Here is a 20,712-nt window from a genome sequence, read left to right as displayed (position 1 = left end):
ACTATCCAGAGAAACAACATGGTGGGTGGCCTGACAAGGCTCCTCCAGGAAAACACGTACATCTGTTGATTGACTTTGTACAAACACCTTGAAGCCTATCTTGTAATAGAGAGTGCTTCTACAAATCCCATTGCATTTTATTATTTGTATTTAATCCCGTCTTAGACATTTCATTTCACTTTTAAAGTTGTCTCAATGTTTGTAATCTGGGCTGCTTCGTGTCACAACAGATTAAAAACAAAAGCAAGAGTACAGAGTGTGCATGTGCCACTACTGAACAAGCCAGCGCTTGAAATTTGTTGGTGAAGGCAAAAGATGAGGTTAAAATGTCATGCATTAGGCCAGCAGTGGTGGTGAATGCCTGCAATCCTAGCAGGAAGTGGAAGCAGGAGGATGAAGATGTGCACAGTTTCAGATATGGATTATTTAATGTCAGCATGGGCAATGTGAGTTGTCTCAAAAAATCAAAATAACAAAACCAAGAACTCATATATTGCTTATGAACTTGGACATGTTCTGAGAAATAAACCACTAAGTGATATCACTGGTGATAATTACACAAATTAAGACAACTACAATGTAAGACGTCACTAGGTGATGTAATCTGGGGCCACCAGATTACTACAGATGCTACCCTTTGTAGCTCACTGTCTGGCATATAAATTATAACCACAACTGATATTTATTAATTGCTTATTTTGAATCATGGAGTTAACTGTTATGATAGCCTTATCCTATTATCTCATCTAACTTGTTTGTTTTGTAAGACTGGGTCTCTCTATATAACTCTGGCTGTCCTAGAACTCACTATGTAGACCACATTGGTCTCAAATTCCCCCAGATCTATCTGCCTCCGCTGGAATTAAAGGCATGTGCTACCAATCCTTGGCTAATGGTTCACAAACAATATTTAGGTCAGAAACAGTAAATAACATGCCCAAATTTGCAATCAGAAAATGGCAGAGCCAAGGCTTGATCTCTCTAGACAGAAGGTATTCAATTCCTCCATTCTCCACCCTTTCCTGCAGTTTGGGAAACACCGACTCTCAGATCTTCTGTCCATGCCTGCTGGGATCTACCTCTAGTGCCATATACCATGAGAACTGTTCTGACAATACCAGCATCTTGATTATATCATATCACACACAATGAACAATCAATGGAAAGAATCAGCTAGACTAAGAGTCATCCAGCCTCTTTGATGATCATGAGGTCTGCATTTAAGACTGCTTGGCTGGGCTGCGCTGAAAATGCTGCCCTGGTGACTCAACAGTGTTCTTCTGAAAGCAGTCTGGCCTTTCACCTACAGCATCAGGAGTAGTGACTTCAGCCAAGGTTGGGCTCGGGACAGTCCCCGTACTGTCACCCCTGCACAGGCAATGAGCCAATGGAGGGCTGGTTCAGACTTAGCCCCAAGAACTTTGCAATGACCTAACTTGTAAATTTCTTCTCAGGGAAGTCTACCAGCCTCATGCCCTCTGCCACTGAACATGGTGATCCTCAGGCGGTAGCAAGGTCAGAGTTACCTGTGAGGTCTGATAAGGCAGAGTCTGCAGGGCACTTTCACCAGAGCATTTGATCTGGGCGGGCTAGGGTGTGTCTGTGTGAGAGTGAGGATTTGTCTAATCTATCTAGCAGGCTTCTGGTGCTGCTCAGGATGCTGATCCAGAACCATACATTGAGCCTTTGCATCAAACTAAGACAGTCCCAGAAGACCTGTGTTACTCAGACCAAGAGAAGCCTCTGGAAGATCCACAAAGCTTTCTAGATAGGGAGTGGTTGAAAACAAGGTCATGAGACTCTTTCTCTATCCAAGGAAGCACCTGCCCCCATATTCACTAAGCTTCTTTCAAAAACATACTTTAATGTTAATTTAGTCCACCCAAGGGAGACTGAATCTACTTATAACATCCTCACATTACATAGAGATATAGATATATATGATGGGAGAAATGGGACAAAAAATTACACTGCAGGCTTCCTTCAAAGTTCCCCCAGGGGCACAATAGTCCTGAAAACCAGGACAAATCCCCTTCCCCAAAGAACTTATCCAAAGCTCAGACTGAAGATGCCTAACACCCACATTCCTATAAAATAGGGTACCAGAAGGCATCCGAGGACAGCTAACTTAGAATGAGATCCATTCATTCAGACCCATAATTATAAACCCCGAGGCTTGAAGCATGCACAGTACTGTCAAGGCAGATTTGGGAAACTCTTTCAGATGACTGAATAAGACTGGAAAGTCTACAGAAAAGACTCAGACACTGTATATTTTAGTTTGTAAAGGAGAAAGGAAGAGAACGTTTGTGAGGAGAAGCATTTTTCCATTGTGACTCCCGTGTTCCTGGAAAACAGGGATCTGGTGGGACACTGGGAGAGACCCCACCGGCTCCTCCGACACTCCTCTGCTGAGAAGCTCTAGGGATCCAAATGTTGCTGACTGTCCTGGTACAAGAGAAAGAAATTCTCCTGGGCCACCAAAGTGTAAAAGTTGTCTCAAGTAGTTTTTATATTATAGAAATGATGGCCAGCTAATAACCAAACATATTAATCCAGGTTCAAATGGGCAGGAAGCCCTACTCTAAGCAAGGGAAACCCAGTGGGGCTTCCCATTAGTGAGTGAGATCTTGGGTAGGAAAATGGAAAAGGCAGGTAGGAGAAAAGACAACATGGGGAAATGACAGAAGGCCATACCAATAATAGTCTCTACTCACATCAAGACAATGTGACCAACTACTCAAGAAGCTGCAGCCTGTACAGCCCCAGGAGCCCAAGGAAGCAGAACAAAGTTTCAGATATGTCCCATACAGCAGGGAGTAAGTTGGAGTCACAGGAAAAGGCTACGCTGTGTGTAAATGAATCCCCCAAGTTTGCAGGCAGAAGTCTGGGGAGACCTTCCCTGCCTACAGGTGAGTGAGTGGCAGATTCTTCAATCTGACAGCGAGGCTTTTCTCTACAAAAGGCCTCTCTCCATCATCCACAATCTAAAACGTGGCTAATAGCGACACTTAAGAGAAAAGCCCGCTGTACATTCTGGTGTAACTATCTTGACTACAACAACACTGAGGATAAAATTCTCTTTAAAAATGCCAGTGATGAACACCTGTCTAATGCATATATTTGTTTTGTGAATCATTTGGTCTCAACTAATAACAGCTATGCATATTCTCATCAGGTAGCCCATGGAATTTGAGGGTTTCTAGGTTTTTCCAGAATGAGTGCCTACCCAAGGAGGTCTTGAGTGAAGGTGGCTCAGTCCCTCCCTGCAGGATTAGAGTCTTAGCAGGGAGTTGGGGGAGAGTGAGCAAAACAGTTGGGGGGGGGTATTTTCCCCCAAAGCTAAAGTGTCTGTCAGGACTGAGGGAACAGAGAGAACAGGCTGTGTGTGCAGAGGGAGAGCAGGCTCCGGAGTAGTGTCAACAACAGTGGCTTTCATAGTGGGGGTGTGTTGAGAGTGAGGTCCAGGCCAACTTTCTACAGGGACAAAAATCACCTCACTTCGTGGATGCAGAAACTCAGGGAGGGACAAATTCATTTTCCTCTTGTCCTTCAAATGTGTCTCCTTACTGTCTCTGAGTTTTCTTCACAGAACTCATTTATTCTTTTCCTGTCTCTGTAAGAATATGCAATCCTCAGAAGCAGAAACCACCTGCTTCCTGTTTTATTTCAGGGAAGGGGTGAGCTGGCATTGAGCCCAGGGCCTGCACCCTGCTGCTCTTTCTGCCCCTTCTTTACATTCCCTGCCCCTGTGCTTCTACATGACTCAGAACATATGCACACAGTAGGTATTCAAGTGGTGCTGGCTGCATGCACTTGGCCAAATGCATAAAATCTAAGTAAAAGGTGTCCAGAGATATCTCTGAGTAAGGTTCAGATCTCATTAGAGAGCAACTGAACCAAATGCAGAAAAGCCTGGAGTGCTTCAGAGAAAGCACTCCAGAATCAGGGTGCACTTATCCTCCCCAGAGCCTGCTGGCCCACAGCTTGCTGGTCCTGGCACAGGGGGTCAGCTGCCTTCGGCAGAAACTGCAAGCATTTAGCATGCAGACATCTTTTAGGTCAATGGCAATAATCAGGAAAGGCATATGTGCACATGTGCTAAGATCAAAAGGTGAGAAAATTCATCTTATTTGTGAGGTTACTGCCCAGCGAGATACTTTTGTGGAGTAAGGACCACTTACACAGCCAGAGTTCCTAAGTCGGCCTCTGCCATTGGTGCAACTGCCCCCATCCTTCAGGCTTCTATCCATCTTAACATTCTCCTTCCATCCGACCAGTCTGAAGAAAGCATATGCCTAGGAGTTTCTAAGTTGGCAGCATTAATATGGCATGTAATGTCCATAGTGGGGCATTCTCTTACTTCTTATTTAGCATTTGTTTACATCCTTAAAATATCACTATTTTTGGGGGGTGGGTGGGGGATGTTTCGAGACAGGGTTTCTCTGTAGCATCGAAGCCTGTCCTGGAACTAGCTCTTGTAGACCAGGCTGGCCTCAAACTCACAGAGATTCGCCTACCTTTGCCTTCTGAGTGCTGGGATTAAAAGCGTGTGCTCTTGGCTTAAAATATCACCAGTTTCTTACAGGCACTGGGTGGATACTAACTCTCTTGATCACTGTGGAAGGAGGCTTTAGGAGCCATCTTTAAGCACCTACTGGATATCCTCCATTCTTGGAGATGTACTGGTCCCATTTCTCCTGTAGCCCCCAGGATTTGGGGTAGGTAAGTTTATAGATATGGGCTGGTATTTTTGGCGAATCTACGTTGGTGCCAGAATGAAAACCTAAGGTACCCTACTTTCCATTTCATTGGCTGAGTCATTCTTGCTGTTGTCCTCAATCATTAGCCCCAGCTTTTATTTTGCTTTTTAATTTCTTAGAATCTCATTATGAGACTCTTTCTTTAAACGATTCTAAAATCTGAGATGTTAGTCTCCACACAGCACTCTGCTACGAGCTAGAATATTTCCACACATTTGTCTTATCTAGGTAGCTCGGTTCCACACAATACTCTGAGGCCATAAAATGACAGGGCTTGCGTTACTTAACTTTGCTGTTTACTAAACCTCCCTTAAACGTAATGGTTAAAAAGAACCACGTCATGTGACTCATCGCAGACCCATGAGCAGATTTGCTGTCGATCTTGCCTAGACTAATTCATGTGGCTGTATTCAGATGACTGGTGGCCAGGGGTTAGGGTTGGTTCAGACACTGGCCTTCTTTCTGTGATAGGCTATCATGCTCAGGGCTAGACCCACAACTGTACATGATCACTGGGTTCCAGGAGCGTGATGTAGGAAGCTGCAAGGCATTTAGGTCAGGGCTTAGAAGTCATTCTCTGTCAATTCTACCACATCCTGTGGGCCCCCGACCAAGGGTGAAGGACAGCCAGATTCTGGGCACTTAGCTTTTAAGGATGGCGGCAAAGATCCTAACCCTCATTTACTCTATCAAAGGCCTACAGGTGGAGGAATGGGGAGTGGAGCAGGGCAGTTCTGAGGCTGTAGAGACTGGAAGCCGCCTCCTGTCGGGCTCAACATGGGTTCCATGCAGTCAGTCGTCTTCCTTTCAAAAAGAAATGGAAAATGTGTACTTTCAAATACTACCTGTTAATAGGTTTATATTTTTGAGAATCTGGGACTTATAGAAAGACCACGAGCGTCCATGTGCCTTCCCCTCTCCCTTACTCCCTAAGTGTCTCCGGGTATTATTATCTTGGTGTAGGATGCTGTTCTGATGGATGAAGCAATACTGATTCAGTATTATTATGCCCTCTAGTTTGTTTGGATCCATTCTTTGTGTCCTATAGGGTTTACTGATTTTGACAAACACAGGGTATCTTGTATCCACTAAGGTGATATGTCAAGTAGTTTCAATGTCCTGAAAATGTTTTGGCCCTAAATCTTTACCCTCTCATCCCTCTCCCTGCACCCTTGGCAACCACTAATCTTTAGTAGAGATTCCAGAATTTTTCATTTTTCAGTAAGCCATGTAGCTGGTATCACACTGTTGAAGTCTTTCCAGACTAGTTTCTTCAGCTCAACAATATGCATTTAAGGCTCCTCAGTGGCTTCACAGGTCATGAGATTGTATTTTTTAAAAATGTTTATCTATTTATTTAGCTATTTATTTAGCTATTTATTTATCTATTTATTTAGTGTGCTTTTGCATGGATATGCAGGCAAGGGCGACCTTCTGGAGTCAGTTCCCTGCTTCTACTCTGTGGGTTCCTAGGTTTGAACTTACATCATCAGATCTGAGAGTAAGTACCTTCACCCATGGAGCCATTCTCAGGCTCCAGTTTAAGTCATTTTATTGGTGAATGGTGACAGTTCACGGGGCAGAGACACTACACAGTTTATCCACTGACATCTACTGACAGATATCCTCATTGCTTCCAAGCTTTGACAATTATGAATAAAACTGCTTAAGAATCCCTATGGATGTTTATGTCTATAAGTTTTCCACTAACTTGGTGAAACAAAAGAAGCCTGACTTTGGTCAAATGGTAAGGTATATTCACTTTGTAAGGCACACGCGTGTTCTTCCCAAGTGACTGTGCTACTCTGTGTTCACACCAGCAATGCGTAGAAGCTGCTACCATTGCCATCTTCACCAGCATCCTTTGTTCTGGGATACTGGCTGTGTTGATGACTGCACGGTATCTTTTCTTTGGTTTTTATCTCCTTGTGACAGATGACGAAAACATTTTTTTTTTCATTTGCTTATTTGCTATCTGAACACTTACCACTGGTGAGATATCTGTTCAGATTTCTTGCCCACATTTTAACTGTGTTTGATGTTTACTTATCCTTGAGTTTTATGAGATCTTTGTGAGTCTTGGATACTGGTCCTTTATAAGATATGTGTTTTGCAAATATTTCTTTTTCCTAGTCTGTAATTTATTTCTTTGTGTTGTTAGCTTTATTTTTTTTGTAAGTTTTAGTTTAAAGGGAGTTATAACAATGTTTTCTTTCACAAATCACGCCCTTGACATCCTAATGGAAAAGCCACCATCACAGTCGGGGCCATCTAGGTTCTAAGTTGTGTAGCTTAACATTTTATATTCAAAACTGCAGTCCACTTGTAGCTAATGTTGGTGAAAGGAGAAGATTTGTGTCTAGATTAATGTTTTGTCTTTATTGTCCATTTCCAGAATGAAGTCTGGGCTTTTGTTTAAAGTGTCTTGGTTCCAAATGTTGGCTAAGTGCCTCCGCCAACCCTGTAACTCCCCCACCAGCACACCTGTCGGTAGGCTGTGTTAATCTATGCTGGATTATGTGGACTTGCTTGTCCCGTCTACTGAGAGCTTCCCTAGCACCTGCGTGGTTCACACTGGCTCTACCGCATGTTCCTCACTACTTTCATCCGACGCATGAGACCAGATATTCCATTAACACTTACGCTGAACACACTGATGAGCTGTGAGTCCCATTCAGGGTCTGCCCTGGGCCACTGTCTACCCTTCTTAGCCGAGTGTTAATTCAGGAAGGGCAAGAACTCTGCTCTTCTGGTTTACCCTAAGCAGTCTGACTGAAATCTAGACACGAAATAGGCTTTAACAAGATCTGCTGACATTTGCAGACCAGCTAGACTCTGGTGCTGCCCTGTGGTTCTCAGGAAAAGCCTGGCTATTGTAGGAAGCCAGGTGAGGAATTACCCAAGATCGTTACACAGCAGCTTTGTCCTACCATGGGTAGCAACACTGACTTTGATGTTCAATTTAGCTTTATGTTCACACACAAACCACAAAGCCTCAATGTCCTAAGAGAACTAGATGCATCATCAGAGAATCAATGGATCATGAGTAATAAACATGTTTCTTTCATTATGATTTCTACATGATCATGTTCATCAACCAGTGTGCAATGAAAAACGGGGGGAAGGATGAGAGAACTAAAAAGAACAGGTACTTCCCCCTAGTGACTTGATCCTCACATTATACCTAATCAATAGGCAAAGAGGATGATAATCTCCCAGCCCCACTCGGGCCACATTTTTGTATTCATCTACATCAAACATTTCTATACATCTCAAAAGGAAAAAAGATGGGATAGGTGAAAGGCTGGGTTGGGACCCAGCTCGAACACCACAGCACGGTGGTGTGCTGACAGACATCTCATAGCCAAATGGCTCCAGGAAAGCAGTGATATCCACCTGTCAGGACTGCCAAATTTCTATCCGTGGTCCATTCAGGCAGATTCCAGGCAGGAAAAACCGCAAAGGCAGGAGTCAAGAGCATGCTTTGGGTTTAGGAAATGGCCCATGAACCTGCTGTATGGTTTCCAGGGACTATGGCATGACCTTCACACAGGGATGAGAAAAGGCAGGTGCCATGATCAGTTCTGGTGCATCTGTCATCCCTGATCTCCAGATCCACAGCAATCAGCCAGGAACTCACTTGGTCTGGGGCAGCAGTCTTGTGGGGAATAGAACCAGAGTCCTAGTCCAGTCTCTTTCAAAGACAAACAGGTACAATCATTCCTGATGTCACCCTCCATTTCTTGGAAAAGTGCTGAATTCGAATCAGGCAGGGAAGCCCTAGATTTCATAAAAGCAGGCTAAATAATACCAATAAACAATGAAAGCTGAAATCATATACATATACCCTTAAAAGTATCCCAAGGCCCCTCTTCTAGGTTCAGCTTAAAAGACATATCCCTTTTGCATTTAGCTGCTAAACAATCTCTTGGTACACACTGTACTCAGTGATGACTCAGGGGGCCAAGTTACCAGCTGCTAAAAGCACAGATTAAAGACCACTGGTTGGTTTCGGCTGGTAAAATCAGGAGTATTAAGCAACCTGGGATAGAAATTCAACTTTGCTCACGCTGTGCAAGGAATAGCTGTAACATTCACTAGGTTCACTAATTAAAAAAAAAAAAAGATGAGAGAAGCAAAGAAGGGGTAGGTTAGGAGGTGTAAGAGTGGGGAGAGGGTCTGAATGGTTAGGAAAGCAGGTGCAGAAGAGCTTGAGGAAGCACACAACAAGGCCAGAAGACTCCAAAGGCAAGTTCAGCTATGGAGAACCAGAGGAGACTCTGTCCACAAGCTGGAGAAACACAACTGCTCTACACTCTAGAGGCACTGGTCCACTTCCTGGTGAATAAACGCGTATGCACCAGATAGCAGGCCAGTAACTGAAGTTCCCAAAGGCTATGATTTACCTCTGCCAACAACCAAGGGGAGCCCGACCTTGCTTAGTTCTAAATTTCATCTTAGCGTCTCATTCCATTTTCTTTATAAACTCTTCATAAACCAGTTTCGGAGTTGTTTATCTCTTTATGAATTTGATATCCCTTAGTTTGCCCTAATACAAATATTGGGCCCATTTTGCAGATGACAAATATCTAAACTGGAGGGGGACCTGATAATGCTATCACGCAAGAGCATGAGGAGAGACAGGGAAAAGGTGCTTCTGCCCTGTATTTTCCTGAAGTTGGTGTCTCCCAAACAGAAACAACTGTCTGCAGATAGTCTAGGGCTGAGCCTCAATCTGTTTTCACTGGAGAAAAGTGAAGTCAACTGATTCCCAACACTTGTACAGCTGGTGGCCGAGTGTCCAGCTGCTTCGGTCAGAGCACACATTCTTTCTGCAAAGACCCTAGCTGACACGATTTATGGGGTGGTCTAAGAAGCATGCTGAGCCATGTGTGTTGGAGTCATAAGAGAGAACTTTCTGGCCCTAGTTTAATCGTTTCTGGGAGGATTAGACAACTAGCCTCTATTCTTTATCTTGGCTACGAGTGCTCACAGCCCCAAATGGAGTGAAAAATGAAATGGCCCTCTTCCTTTTACAGTCTTCAGCGAGAGGTCATGGTTATACTACAGTTTGATATGGAAGGCAGGAAGGGTTACTCCACACTGACTGTTCTGTATGGAAGCAGACACAGAAGTAGCATTGAACATTTCCCAGTAACCAGCACAGGCAGCAGCCATCCCCAAAGCCATCTCAGCAGGACAGTGCATCACAGAGCAAGGCTAAGAAGCAGTGCTTTAAGACTCTTCTTTCTGGTGATGATGCCAAAGGAAAATCTGCAGCAAATGCACCAAGTTCCAAGTTCAGGGAGAAGGGTGGAATCATGGTCATGAACAATGACCCAAAGTCAGGTTACACCGGAGACATTCTGGCAGAATGGGTGATTCTGGGCCAGTGGGAAGCAGACAGGGTCTACCATACTTACAGTGAACTGGGCCGAGTAGGTTTGATCACATCCAGGTTTGGGTCACTGGAGTTCATATTCGGCTGCAGGCTGCTGCTAGAATTAGGGATGCTGTTTGCACTTGAGGAGACTGATTCCAAACTGGAGTTGATGATGCTGTTTCTTTGCTCCTCTGGAGAGAAGAAATGACAAAAAGACCCATATGAATGCTAACAGACTAGGGAGAGACTGCACCCACACATACAAGAATTTACAAATAAGGAGACTAAATCGGAATATCTGAAGCTTTGAAAATGTACAGAGGAGCCAGGCACAGTAGCACATACTTGAATCCTTAATATTCAGAAGGTAGAGGCAGGAGGATTAATTAGTTCATCGGGCTATTCGAGTAAGACTGCCTCAAAAGCAAACAAGTCAACCCAACAATAAAAACAGGACATGGGAAAGAACAAGGTTTAAGATTGGCAGTGGGGGTGGGATAGTGAGGTAGCTCCGTGAGCAAAAGCACTTGCCATCCAGTTCCAGTCCTGGGAAAGCACCTGGTGAATGGATAGAATATGCTGTGCAAGCATCCACAGATACCCATAGACACAATCTCCCTCCTCCTTCTCCTTCTCCCTACCCTCTTCCAAATAAAAACAAAACGAAACAAAGAAAGAGTGGGAAAGGAAAGATCAAATGGGGAACAGGTCACATGAATTTTTTTTTTTTTTTTTTTTTTTTTTGGTTTTTCAAGACAGGGTTTCTCTGTGGTTTTGGAGCCTGTCCTGGAACTAGCTCTTGTAGACCAGGCTGGTCTCGAACTCACATGAATTTTAAAGCAAAGTCCTTCCTCATGTTGAAGGGATGCACCCTCCACACACACACCTTTAGTGTAAGCCAGGTTCTTTCCTTCAAACAGCCCTATCATATGACTTCACCTAACCTCTGCCTTCTTTTGATTCACAGAGGGTAAGGACAGCCACATTTTCGTTAAAACCTCTAATACTGCCCTAACTGCTTAGGTCAAGTCATACCTCCAAACATACAGCATGTCACCACAGACTATCAATTTACCCACTGACTTCCTTAGAACTCAGCTGGACTAGCTAGGTAGCCACACTCTAAAAACATCTGTCAGCCTCTGGAGTCACCCACTGAGACAGGTGTAAGCAGTTTTGTGTGTACTGGGAATGGAAAGTGGGTTCTCTATGAGAGTAGCCAGTGCTTGCAACCTCTGAGCTATTGCTGCAGCCTCTGACCTCAGAGTCCAAATGAATCTATGAAATGGGGAGAATGAGAACTGCCCTGTACAGCTCATGAGCTGTCATGAGGATCAAGTGGGATCATATGCTGGAATGTGTTTTATAAACACTGGAATACTGCTCAAAGAGAGAAACTTTCTGTTTCTTCTCATCTCAAAAACTTGGAAGCAGGAACTGAAAGACCTGGGGGATGATGCAGCTGAATGGCATGGGTACCACGGGTGGTGCACGTCTGCCCCTTCCCTCATTCTGACTCACTGGACAGAGCAACTGGTGCTGCTGGCCATTATTCCATTTGTCATGAAATAAACGGTTAACTCTTCTGGAGCCTTTGTATATGAAGACATGTTGTATCTCAGAGAGACAGATTGCAATCACTGACTCGCTCTTTTTAGAGATGAACTATTTAGATGAACTCAATTCTCTTTTGGGCAATAAAGGAATGACAGCATTAAAAACACTTCTCTTTGGGGGCTGGAGAGGAGGCTCAGCGGTGAAGGAAGGGAAAGGAAAGAGGGGAGAGAGGCAGACTGCCCAGGGCCAGCGAGTCGGGCTTGCGAAGAGATAAGCCCTGTTACCCCAAATGCCACAGAAGAGAAGGCTGAAAACTTCGAGGTGCAAGTTTTTCTGATATGCTGATAGTCTTGACTGAGGAAAAGCAAGAGGTGGAGAGGAATATAAAGATTATTCCAAAGAAAGGGCTGGGGAACAAAATCAAAAGCAAACTGCATGTTTTAATGCTTACAGCAAACTACACCAAGACAAACTCTAAAGCATTTGTAATAAATTAAGAAATAAAGGGAAAATGACTCAGTAATGTCACGTAGGACGGGAGGCCCCTCCCCCTATGGGCAAATGAATACTTGCTTCTGAGAGAAAAGCAGAAGGCGAGATGACTTCCTCCAATGAAAAATAGCCACACCCTCACAGAAGGGAGCTAAGCATCTGAGTCCCAGGATGACAGGCCAGCTCTGGCAGCCCCATCAGAAGCTAGGATGGAAGCATCTAGTTGCTGGAGGAAAAGATTATATGCTAGGGGACTTCAAACGAGAACAGCAACAGCTATGAGTCAAGCCAATGGGATCACAGAGGACCATGTGAATGACAGAGAGAGAAAGAATGCAGCTCTCAGGGGTGTTCAGAGCTGGCTGGGCCCCCAAGAAGGCTGGCCTTCCTCAAACTTGCTGTCAGTGAATGCCTCTTTGTGTATCAGTCACCGAAAGCAAGAGCACAGGAATGAGGAAATGGAGGAATAAATTGCCAGTTACAAACATGCGTCAGGAATGTGCTGGATGCTTTTATGAAAATATATTTTAAAGCACTTGGCAGCAGATATAGACTTATTCCTTAATGATATAAATGACCCAAGGGCAAGCATAGGCTACCTGGCTACCCAATGTCTATTGAAATGACCGCAGAGGTTCCTATACTTTCCTGTGAAAGAGCCCATGCCTTCTGCACACCAAAGTCCCATGAATGGTCACACATTAAATCACAAGTAGAAGAGAATAATATGCAATCAAAAGTTCTTCCGCTGGAACAGAGAGAGGTAGTTGTGTGGGACTGAATTTTGCAGGTGCTTCAGGCATGGACCTTGAAACCAAAGCACTGGTGACTGTGGGCAGCCTTTATGTTTTCTGTACAAATCAAGAGCGGAAAACACAAGTGTGCAACCAAATCACGGCAACTAAAAAGGGAAAGCCGCAGAGTAATTTTGGTGATGTTGTACGTGTTCTGGAGGTTGCCATGGAAACATGGAGGCTAAGCTCCAGCACTTTTCATATTTACTAAGTAGCTCCAACTCACTCTAATGGCAGCCCCATCCAGCACAGTAGGCGGGATCTGTTTATCACAGAGCCCACAGGCAAAGACTCAGATACCCAGAGCCAAGCCAAACGCACAGGCCTTGGCAGGCTTGAACTTGTCTGGCCCTCTGAACACACAGAACTGAAGGGTAAACATGAGACAAAGTCCTATGCCACTTTAAGGGGTATTTCCCACTCTGCAGAAGTCTGTCAAAATTTGGGCTAATATGTCATTTTTCCAAAACACAAAACTAGAGGTTGAAAAGAAGGACTCACGATTCCTCACAGGACAAATCTCTCCACCCCACTTCCCCTTTCCAAGCTCAGACATGAAATGAGGAAAGGGAGTTGCCAGATGGAAGCTACGCAGAAGCCCTGAGTTCTGCACAGGGAACAGAGGCACAAGCACAGCCCCAGAGGCGTTCTTGTGCGATAGCTGGGAGAGAGATGCACTCTCCTCTGCTTGTCAGAGTTTTGCAATGAAGGCTGCGATGCATCACCCTGACAAGATAGGATGATAATGGCATGGCAGCGTAATGAATTCTGCAATAAAAATGACGAGTGCACAGCAGTTTCTGAATTTGCCATCTCTGGGAAACACCCAAGTACATGGGAAGCTTGGACTCAGACTTTGGGACTGCTTGGTGATTCTTTTTCACACCATAGCTTCCAGGCCTGACAGCAGAGCAGCAGACCAAGCCAGAGGAAGAGCCAAGGTGGTCTGATCTCATGCTGACTCTGTCTCAGTCCCTGCGATAAAAGTGACCGTACAAATGGTTTGTACAATACGTATAGGCTTATAAAAACAGCAGCTTGAGCAAGGAGTGATGGCGTAAACAAGGGCCTGATGAGTGAGAAAGAAGCAGGGCCGGTGTATGGCTTGATATTTTGCACAACACCTGATACTGTGACTTTCGCCAGCTTGCTGCAGGGAATGGCTTCCAGTCTGGTCCACTGTGGACTGGCTGGCTGGTGCACTCTCTTTCTGTAGTGCTCATAATAACATTTCTCTTTGCAAAGGAAGGAAATGACGATAGAAGTAGATTTATGAAGGAGCGGAGAAGGCACCGTGGCTGGCTGAGAGTGGAGACTGACTCACAGGGAAGAAGCGTGGAAGCACAGGAGAAGCCTGCTCCTGAGGCTACCCCCATACTGAAGGCTGCAGAGCTTCCACTTAATGGCTGTGCTGGGAACTGAATGATTAGAAGGAAACTCCCCACCACGGCCAGCTTTGCTGTCTACCCTGCAGTGCACAGCAAGTGAAAAACTATAACTTATTTTTATACCATGAATCATTAGAGATTGGCTTGGGATAGTAAATAGATGGTATAATTAGGGAACGTTGTTTGCAATAAAAAATTCAATACATAGTAAATATGCATCCTCTCCAATTTAGAAAATATAGAGAAGCATATACATATACTGATATCCAGTATCTGCTATGTTGTAGCTATATCCATGTTTGCATGTAAATATTCAATTATTGTGTTGCATATGGGCAGAGACAGATAGACAGATGGACAGACAGACACACACACAGTATTAGCTGCTGTCTTTCAACAGAGAGATCACACCACATCTAGTGCTATAGTATCTGTTTTGTCCTCACAGTGCAAACGCACAGATGTTAATTCTATAATATCCTCTGCGCCATCCACTTGATGACCAGTCTTAAACTTCCTCTTGTGTCTTATTTGTCTTCTATGCATCAGTTTTAAAGGTGACATCAACTGTTTGGTTTTTAGCCACACACAGTAACCACACATAATTAAACAAAGAGCTACATTACACCTTCTGGAGCCTCTGTGACAAGAATCCGTGTGGACAAACACGTCATCTGCCAAAGCAAACATGTGTGTCCAGAGCACTCCAGATCTCCAAAGGCAACCTGAGAACTGGCATATGCTGCAGCTCTGACTGCTCAGAGAAAGACATTACATAAGCCTCTCAACTGTGTGAATTCCCAGTCATTTTCACAAGGAAGACACATAGGAGAAGTATATAAGCTAAAATGTTAGACTCTCACTGAGCCTGTCTGGGAGAAAGTCCAGGATGCATTAGCCGAGCTAAAAGAATTAATCAGAGAGATAATCCCAGCAGCTAGTTAACATGATCCATATGAAACAATGCCCAAGAATCCATTCCTGTCCCTAATCCACCCCTACCAACCCTGAGCAGCGTGCGCCAAGGTTTCTGATGTGTTTGTACTTGAGCATTAAGGGAGCTGTTTCTGGAAGCAGGGCAGCTACATGTCCATGTCTGTCCCTGGAGGCCTCTCCTTTGGAATCTGCAGGGCCACAGGGGGACTACATTCCTATTCAAGGGTAAGGGGACACTATAGCCTGGTGGTAATTATCATAATCACAGACAACAGTTACTAGGTGTTTACTTGGTCCCAGGCCTCCTGTCAAGAACTTTATGTGCACTGGCTCATTAAAATGGTAATTACCCCCCAGGACAGCTATTATTAGTGATCAGCTTTACAGATGAGAAAATGAAAGGATAGCGAGGAAGAGTAATACCTTCCAGGTGTCAGGACTACCCGGTCTGACTGCAGGGCCTCATTTCACAGCCAGGGTGCCAGCCCACTCTTACACCCTGACAGAGAGCCCTAGGGTGGCCTGGTGATGACAAAGCAAGTTAGTGGAGCGACCAGGGCCTAGGGTCTCCCGCCTCTGACAGCCCTGGAGAAATAGACCATCCACATGTTGTTATTAACCTCTCTACAGTTTAACATACACCAAAGTCTAAGAACCATTGTTCCAAGAAGCTCATTTCAACATTTTTGTGTAAATACTACAAATATTGGGGACAAGATCACTGTTTGCTGTCAATCTGCAGCCTCTTGGAGGAAACCACAAAGGTGTTAGCTCTTGCTGCAGGCTGCAGGCTCTCTCCAGGCCCCTGGCCCTACTTTCCATAGCCGGCCTAGCAAAGTACAGTTTGGTGTTAGTGCCCTTCACTCAGAGATAGCAGTCCTGTTTCTGCTGGGAGGTGATCTACATGGAAACCCGGGGGTTAAACAGTAATCTCCCTTGCTACCATCCGTCTGGTAGCACAGTTGAAACCCTTCCTTCCATCTGCTCAGAGGTGATCACCAATGAGAGCGCCTTGGCCCAGTAAGCTTAAACCATCACTGAATGCACAGTGCTTTTAGCAGCACTGAGGCTGGGTCTGCAGGGGAGGCTGCCACCTGGCTATAGATTGTCAGTCTGCATATTAAAGACCTTGTTCAATATGGCTCAGCTGGCCCCACAGTATCCCTGCAAGCTGGGACAGATGGCTTTTGCTGCTTCTGTATCTCAGCTTAGCAGGGTTTTCACTTCTACGGCTCAAAACCTGATGAAGGTCCTTCTGTAAAAATAAAACGGCACAGGGAAGAGAGGACATCTGGGCAACAAACTTGCTCTCTGCTTAGTCTCATCTCAGGTTAACTGCCTATGATTGGCTGCTGAGTGTTACCTCATAGGCTTTATCAATTAGAGGTATGAGGAGGAATAATGATGGGCTTAGCATGACAGCTGGCACATTACTTGAGCTATCATTGTTGCTGAATGAGGCTCAAACAGAGTTTGGTCTCAGGGGTTCTTTATTAAATACATACGTTCATTCTTCCATACTAGTTACCTAGCCTAATGCAATTTAACTTTCAGATCCATGAGAAGAACAGCAGATACTTGGTCTTCCAGATTATGCTACTGTAGTCTTCTCTAATCAAGTCAAGTCTCCCAGGATCTATCCCACAGATGGAACTGTAAATCTGGGTCATGAGTGGTTCACGGGAGAGCTTTGAGGGATGGTGGCTGGGTAGAAATTTCCTACTTTGTTGCATGTAACCCTGAGTGCATCCTTGATTATAAATCTTATTTCCCCCATCTGAAAGGTTAAAATTATGACATTATACACAGGGACCAGCATGGAAAAAAACAACCTTAATAAGTTACACATTCCTATACAGCAAGCATAGATAAAGAGAGGATGGAATTTTATAGCGGAACTCTTGTCTACATTCAACATGAGGAAACTGTCTTTCCACAGCTCCACTGCAACTTACAGCTCTGCTTAGGCAGCTTTGTATCACAGACCTCTTTCTAGTCTTTTCCCAGATTGGAACCCTCATTTCCTTCAGTATCTTTCTCAAAATTCCCCCTTTTACAAGACACTCCTTGACCAGCTACAGACAACTCTGCTTGCTAGTCCCTCCCCTCGCCACTGGACCATCCAGTGGGCATCTGAAGATCTGCGTGTCTTGCTATAATGGCTTCTAAATGTCATCACTCCCTTCGCTCTTTTCCAGAGTTCTCGAGTGACAGCTATGTCCATGTCATCCCTAGTCCTACTTCTACCACATCATGCCTGAGCCTTCAGACTGACTGCTCCACCAAGGTCAGAGCAGGAGAAACTCTGGCTCCTCATCCTGCAAAGAGGCTGCTGTCATCATAAATGCAGCCTCTGTTTAGGAAAAATGGAAGCCAAAAGTCATGTGCAGGGGCCTGGACGAATTTGTCCACTCATGCAGAAGGAAAAACTCCTCCTGGAAAATAAAATGTATGTCTATGAGCTCCATCTAGCTCACGAGACACTTCCACCAGACTCTTCCGTGAGTCAGAAGTGAGGGTGCTAAGAACTATGAACTCTCAATGTGACTTTCAACTGTCCTCTCAAAAGAAGGCCAATTACAACACATGACAACACAGGGCCATAAACACTGGCACAGATTTACCCCTAAGAGAAAGGAATGGGCCTGCACTGCTCCACAGAAGAGTGGTGGTCTAGGGAAAATAACTGGAACCTCAGAAGGAGTTTCCTGAGCTTTCCTGCTAGGAATCTCATGGCAGACAGCATAGGGACAGCCCAACGCAATGCTGTCACACTGCAGGTACTGCAGAGAAGAGACAGGAGCAAAAGAGGCTCAACAGAGATCAGAAAGACAGACAGGAGAGGAAATGAGCCCCCGAAAAGCAGGATTTGGTGGGTGTGAAGACAGAGGAGAGGTGTGCACACCTCTGCATCCATGTTTACCATACCCAAGCTTTCAAATGTTCTGTGGGAGAGGGGACAGTTCAAGGTCAACAACAATTACCATTATTGTCAGAAAAGCAGTGAGTGTCCACTGCTAATGGCTCAGCTCAATTCTAGCCAAGTGAATAAATTAAAAGAAAAGGCTGGAGTTGGTCAAAACAGAGAGCTAGGTGTGTGGACATTCCACAGGTGGCCCACAGGCAATTCTGAGATGGAATGTGGAAGAATGTCTTTAACTTAGTAGTTAGGAATTTATTTTATACATAGTACAGAAAAATGTAATGAGCACATCAAATTTGTGTTTTCAGACTTTTGATATGTAAGAACTATGCAAAGAAGTGAGTTGCCTTAAGATCAATATAAAATGTGTTAAATGAGCCATACTCACAAATAACGTGGTTGTGGCTGAAACAGTAAAAGGAGGTTGTATAAATGATTACAATTTGGGAGGCACCGAGCTGGGTATGTGAAAAGGTTTTATTTGAAGGATGCCAGTCTGTAGAAATATGCAATTTGCTTCCACAGATTGCTCATTTACCCACTAACTGTACTTTCACTCCAAAGGGTGCCTTGAGAAAGCTTCCTGCATTTGTCCATAAACTGAACGAGAAGAGGGCTGAAGTGTGTGAAAAGGTTACAGTACACTGTCACCTACTGGCGACAGCAATATCCCATTTCCTGGCCCAATCCCCCTTGCACCACCCAGCCCCTAGCCTCTGCTAGGTGCTTCCTACACCAGCCTGGGCACTATTCCAATTCTGAAGAAGAAAATAGATGCTCAAAATTCACTTACTTTGATTATAAAATGCACAGTTTTATATTAACATACACTGTCCAAACAAATGCACACAAAAGCATAGATATACACACACGTGCAAAGTTTTCTATTGAAATGTCTCTTGCAGAAGCTAGACCCTCTGGTAAAATTCAAGCAGGCAGAGACTGCAGTCCTGTTTCCTATCACTGGAAGGAAGCTGTATTGCTTCATCGTCTGCACCCAGGACACGGCAGCTAGTTCTGCTGCTTAGACAGGTCTATTTTCACAGGTCCTTAACTGTCGGCCTCTGCCTCCTGTGACAAATGCTAATCTTGAGTCAAGATCTAATTGATTTTCTTCTCATCTCCCTCTTGTCCCTGAATGCTGTAAAGTGTGCTTCAGGATGAGGTCCAAGGCTGCTGCTGCTCTAGGCTGACCACAAGCCCAGCACTACCCAACGCCTGGGGAAATGACCAAAACAGTCTGCCCTGTCCCCGTCTGCACTGTACACTGTTTAGCAGGAAACCTTAGGTGACCGGGTGCTCCTGGAAATCTGAGAAGCACGTTACCCCTGTAGCCTGATGCCTCATTCCCTCAGCAGATGGGGATGAGGTCAGCCCTGTTCCAAGTGTTCCCTGGTACATGCAGAAGAGCCCAAGTTCTGAGCGGACTATGGGGAGAATGACCCCCACCAGATGTTTAAGAAGAACACGGGCTACTGTTAGAAGGGAAGCCAATGCCAGGGCACAGTCCAACATGTCTGTGTCCTAGGAACTCTTCTAGGAATCAATAGGAAGGAAATGACCTGAGTAGAAAAGAACCAATTTAAATATAAGGATGGTAAAAATAATGAAAGTTTTACGTATGAAAGCCAAGTGTTTGCTGCAACCCAAATGGTGCTAACTCCCAAATTGTGATCTTACTGTGAGAATTCAAAGCGTCTTTCAATGCAGCAGAAAAGGTTTGAGTTTATGAATTATGGTAAAGAAGGTATTTACTTTGCAATATAAAAGGGCATCAAAAGGAAAACAACACGAATGCAGATATGAATCCTTTCCTCCCTAAGGTAAAGTAGGTCCCTCCCATTTCTGTGCCTTTGCTGGAGTTCATGCAGATCTGTCTTTGTCGTCGTCATGGTCGTCGTCATCATCTTCATCCCGAGTATATACGATGTCCTAGAACATCGAACACACTTTAATTTTCACAGCAGCCCTAAGCTGTGCAGAAGAGCTTGGGGGCTCGATTCCTACACTGCAACAAGACTCCTGTTACAGAAACTCAAGTGTAGCTCTACATTTTAGAGCCAGTCCCTGACCTTAAAAAAGATCCTGGAAAACTACTGTCCTAATGTCAAGAATAGCAAGTGGAGGTCCTAAAATGTTAAGATATCAAAAGTCACCCACAGTCTTCTATGAGGCAGAATTTCTCCTGGGGCAAGTCAGAGCTTTTTGCCAGGACACTGTTCGACTTCTCTTTATATACATTTCTCCATGAAACTAGTTGCAAACACTGAACTGATTTTCTCACCAAGATTGATTCGTTACAGATAAGGTCTCATTTTCATATCCCTAGACCATGAAGGCACCACGTAAATGTCCGCTGCATGTTGGAACCAGTCTTGGTGTCTGTGTGTAGCAGCTTTATGCCAGATGCTGTAATGCATTAATTTTATTAATCCTGAGGTCTTCCCTCTGGGTTGAGCACTATTGCGCCTGCTTT

At 44.6% G+C, this 20,712-nt stretch overlaps 1 protein-coding gene across 8 annotated transcripts in view; it reads right to left on the bottom strand.

Moving 5' to 3' along the window:
• The window catches only part of Arhgap26 (Rho GTPase activating protein 26), a 1,368,274-nt gene that overhangs the window by 68,964 nt on the left and 1,278,598 nt on the right, over positions 1-20,712 (bottom strand). For all 8 annotated transcript variants that reach the window (XM_050161399.1, XM_050161408.1, XM_050161390.1 and 5 more), the window contains one exon: positions 10,187-10,337. In XM_050161399.1, the coding sequence (XP_050017356.1) occupies positions 10,187-10,337 (151 nt within the window). The remainder of the gene's footprint in view (positions 1-10,186; positions 10,338-20,712) is intronic.

Source organism: Alexandromys fortis, unplaced genomic scaffold, assembly GCF_014885135.2.
Source record: "Alexandromys fortis isolate MF-2015 unplaced genomic scaffold, M_Fortis_MF-2015_v1.1 scaffold_17, whole genome shotgun sequence".
In the NCBI taxonomy this organism is placed as follows: domain Eukaryota; kingdom Metazoa; phylum Chordata; class Mammalia; order Rodentia; family Cricetidae; genus Alexandromys; species Alexandromys fortis.
The sequence above is the reverse complement of the archived record's forward strand: the minus strand, read 5'-3'. Positions and strand labels throughout refer to the sequence as shown.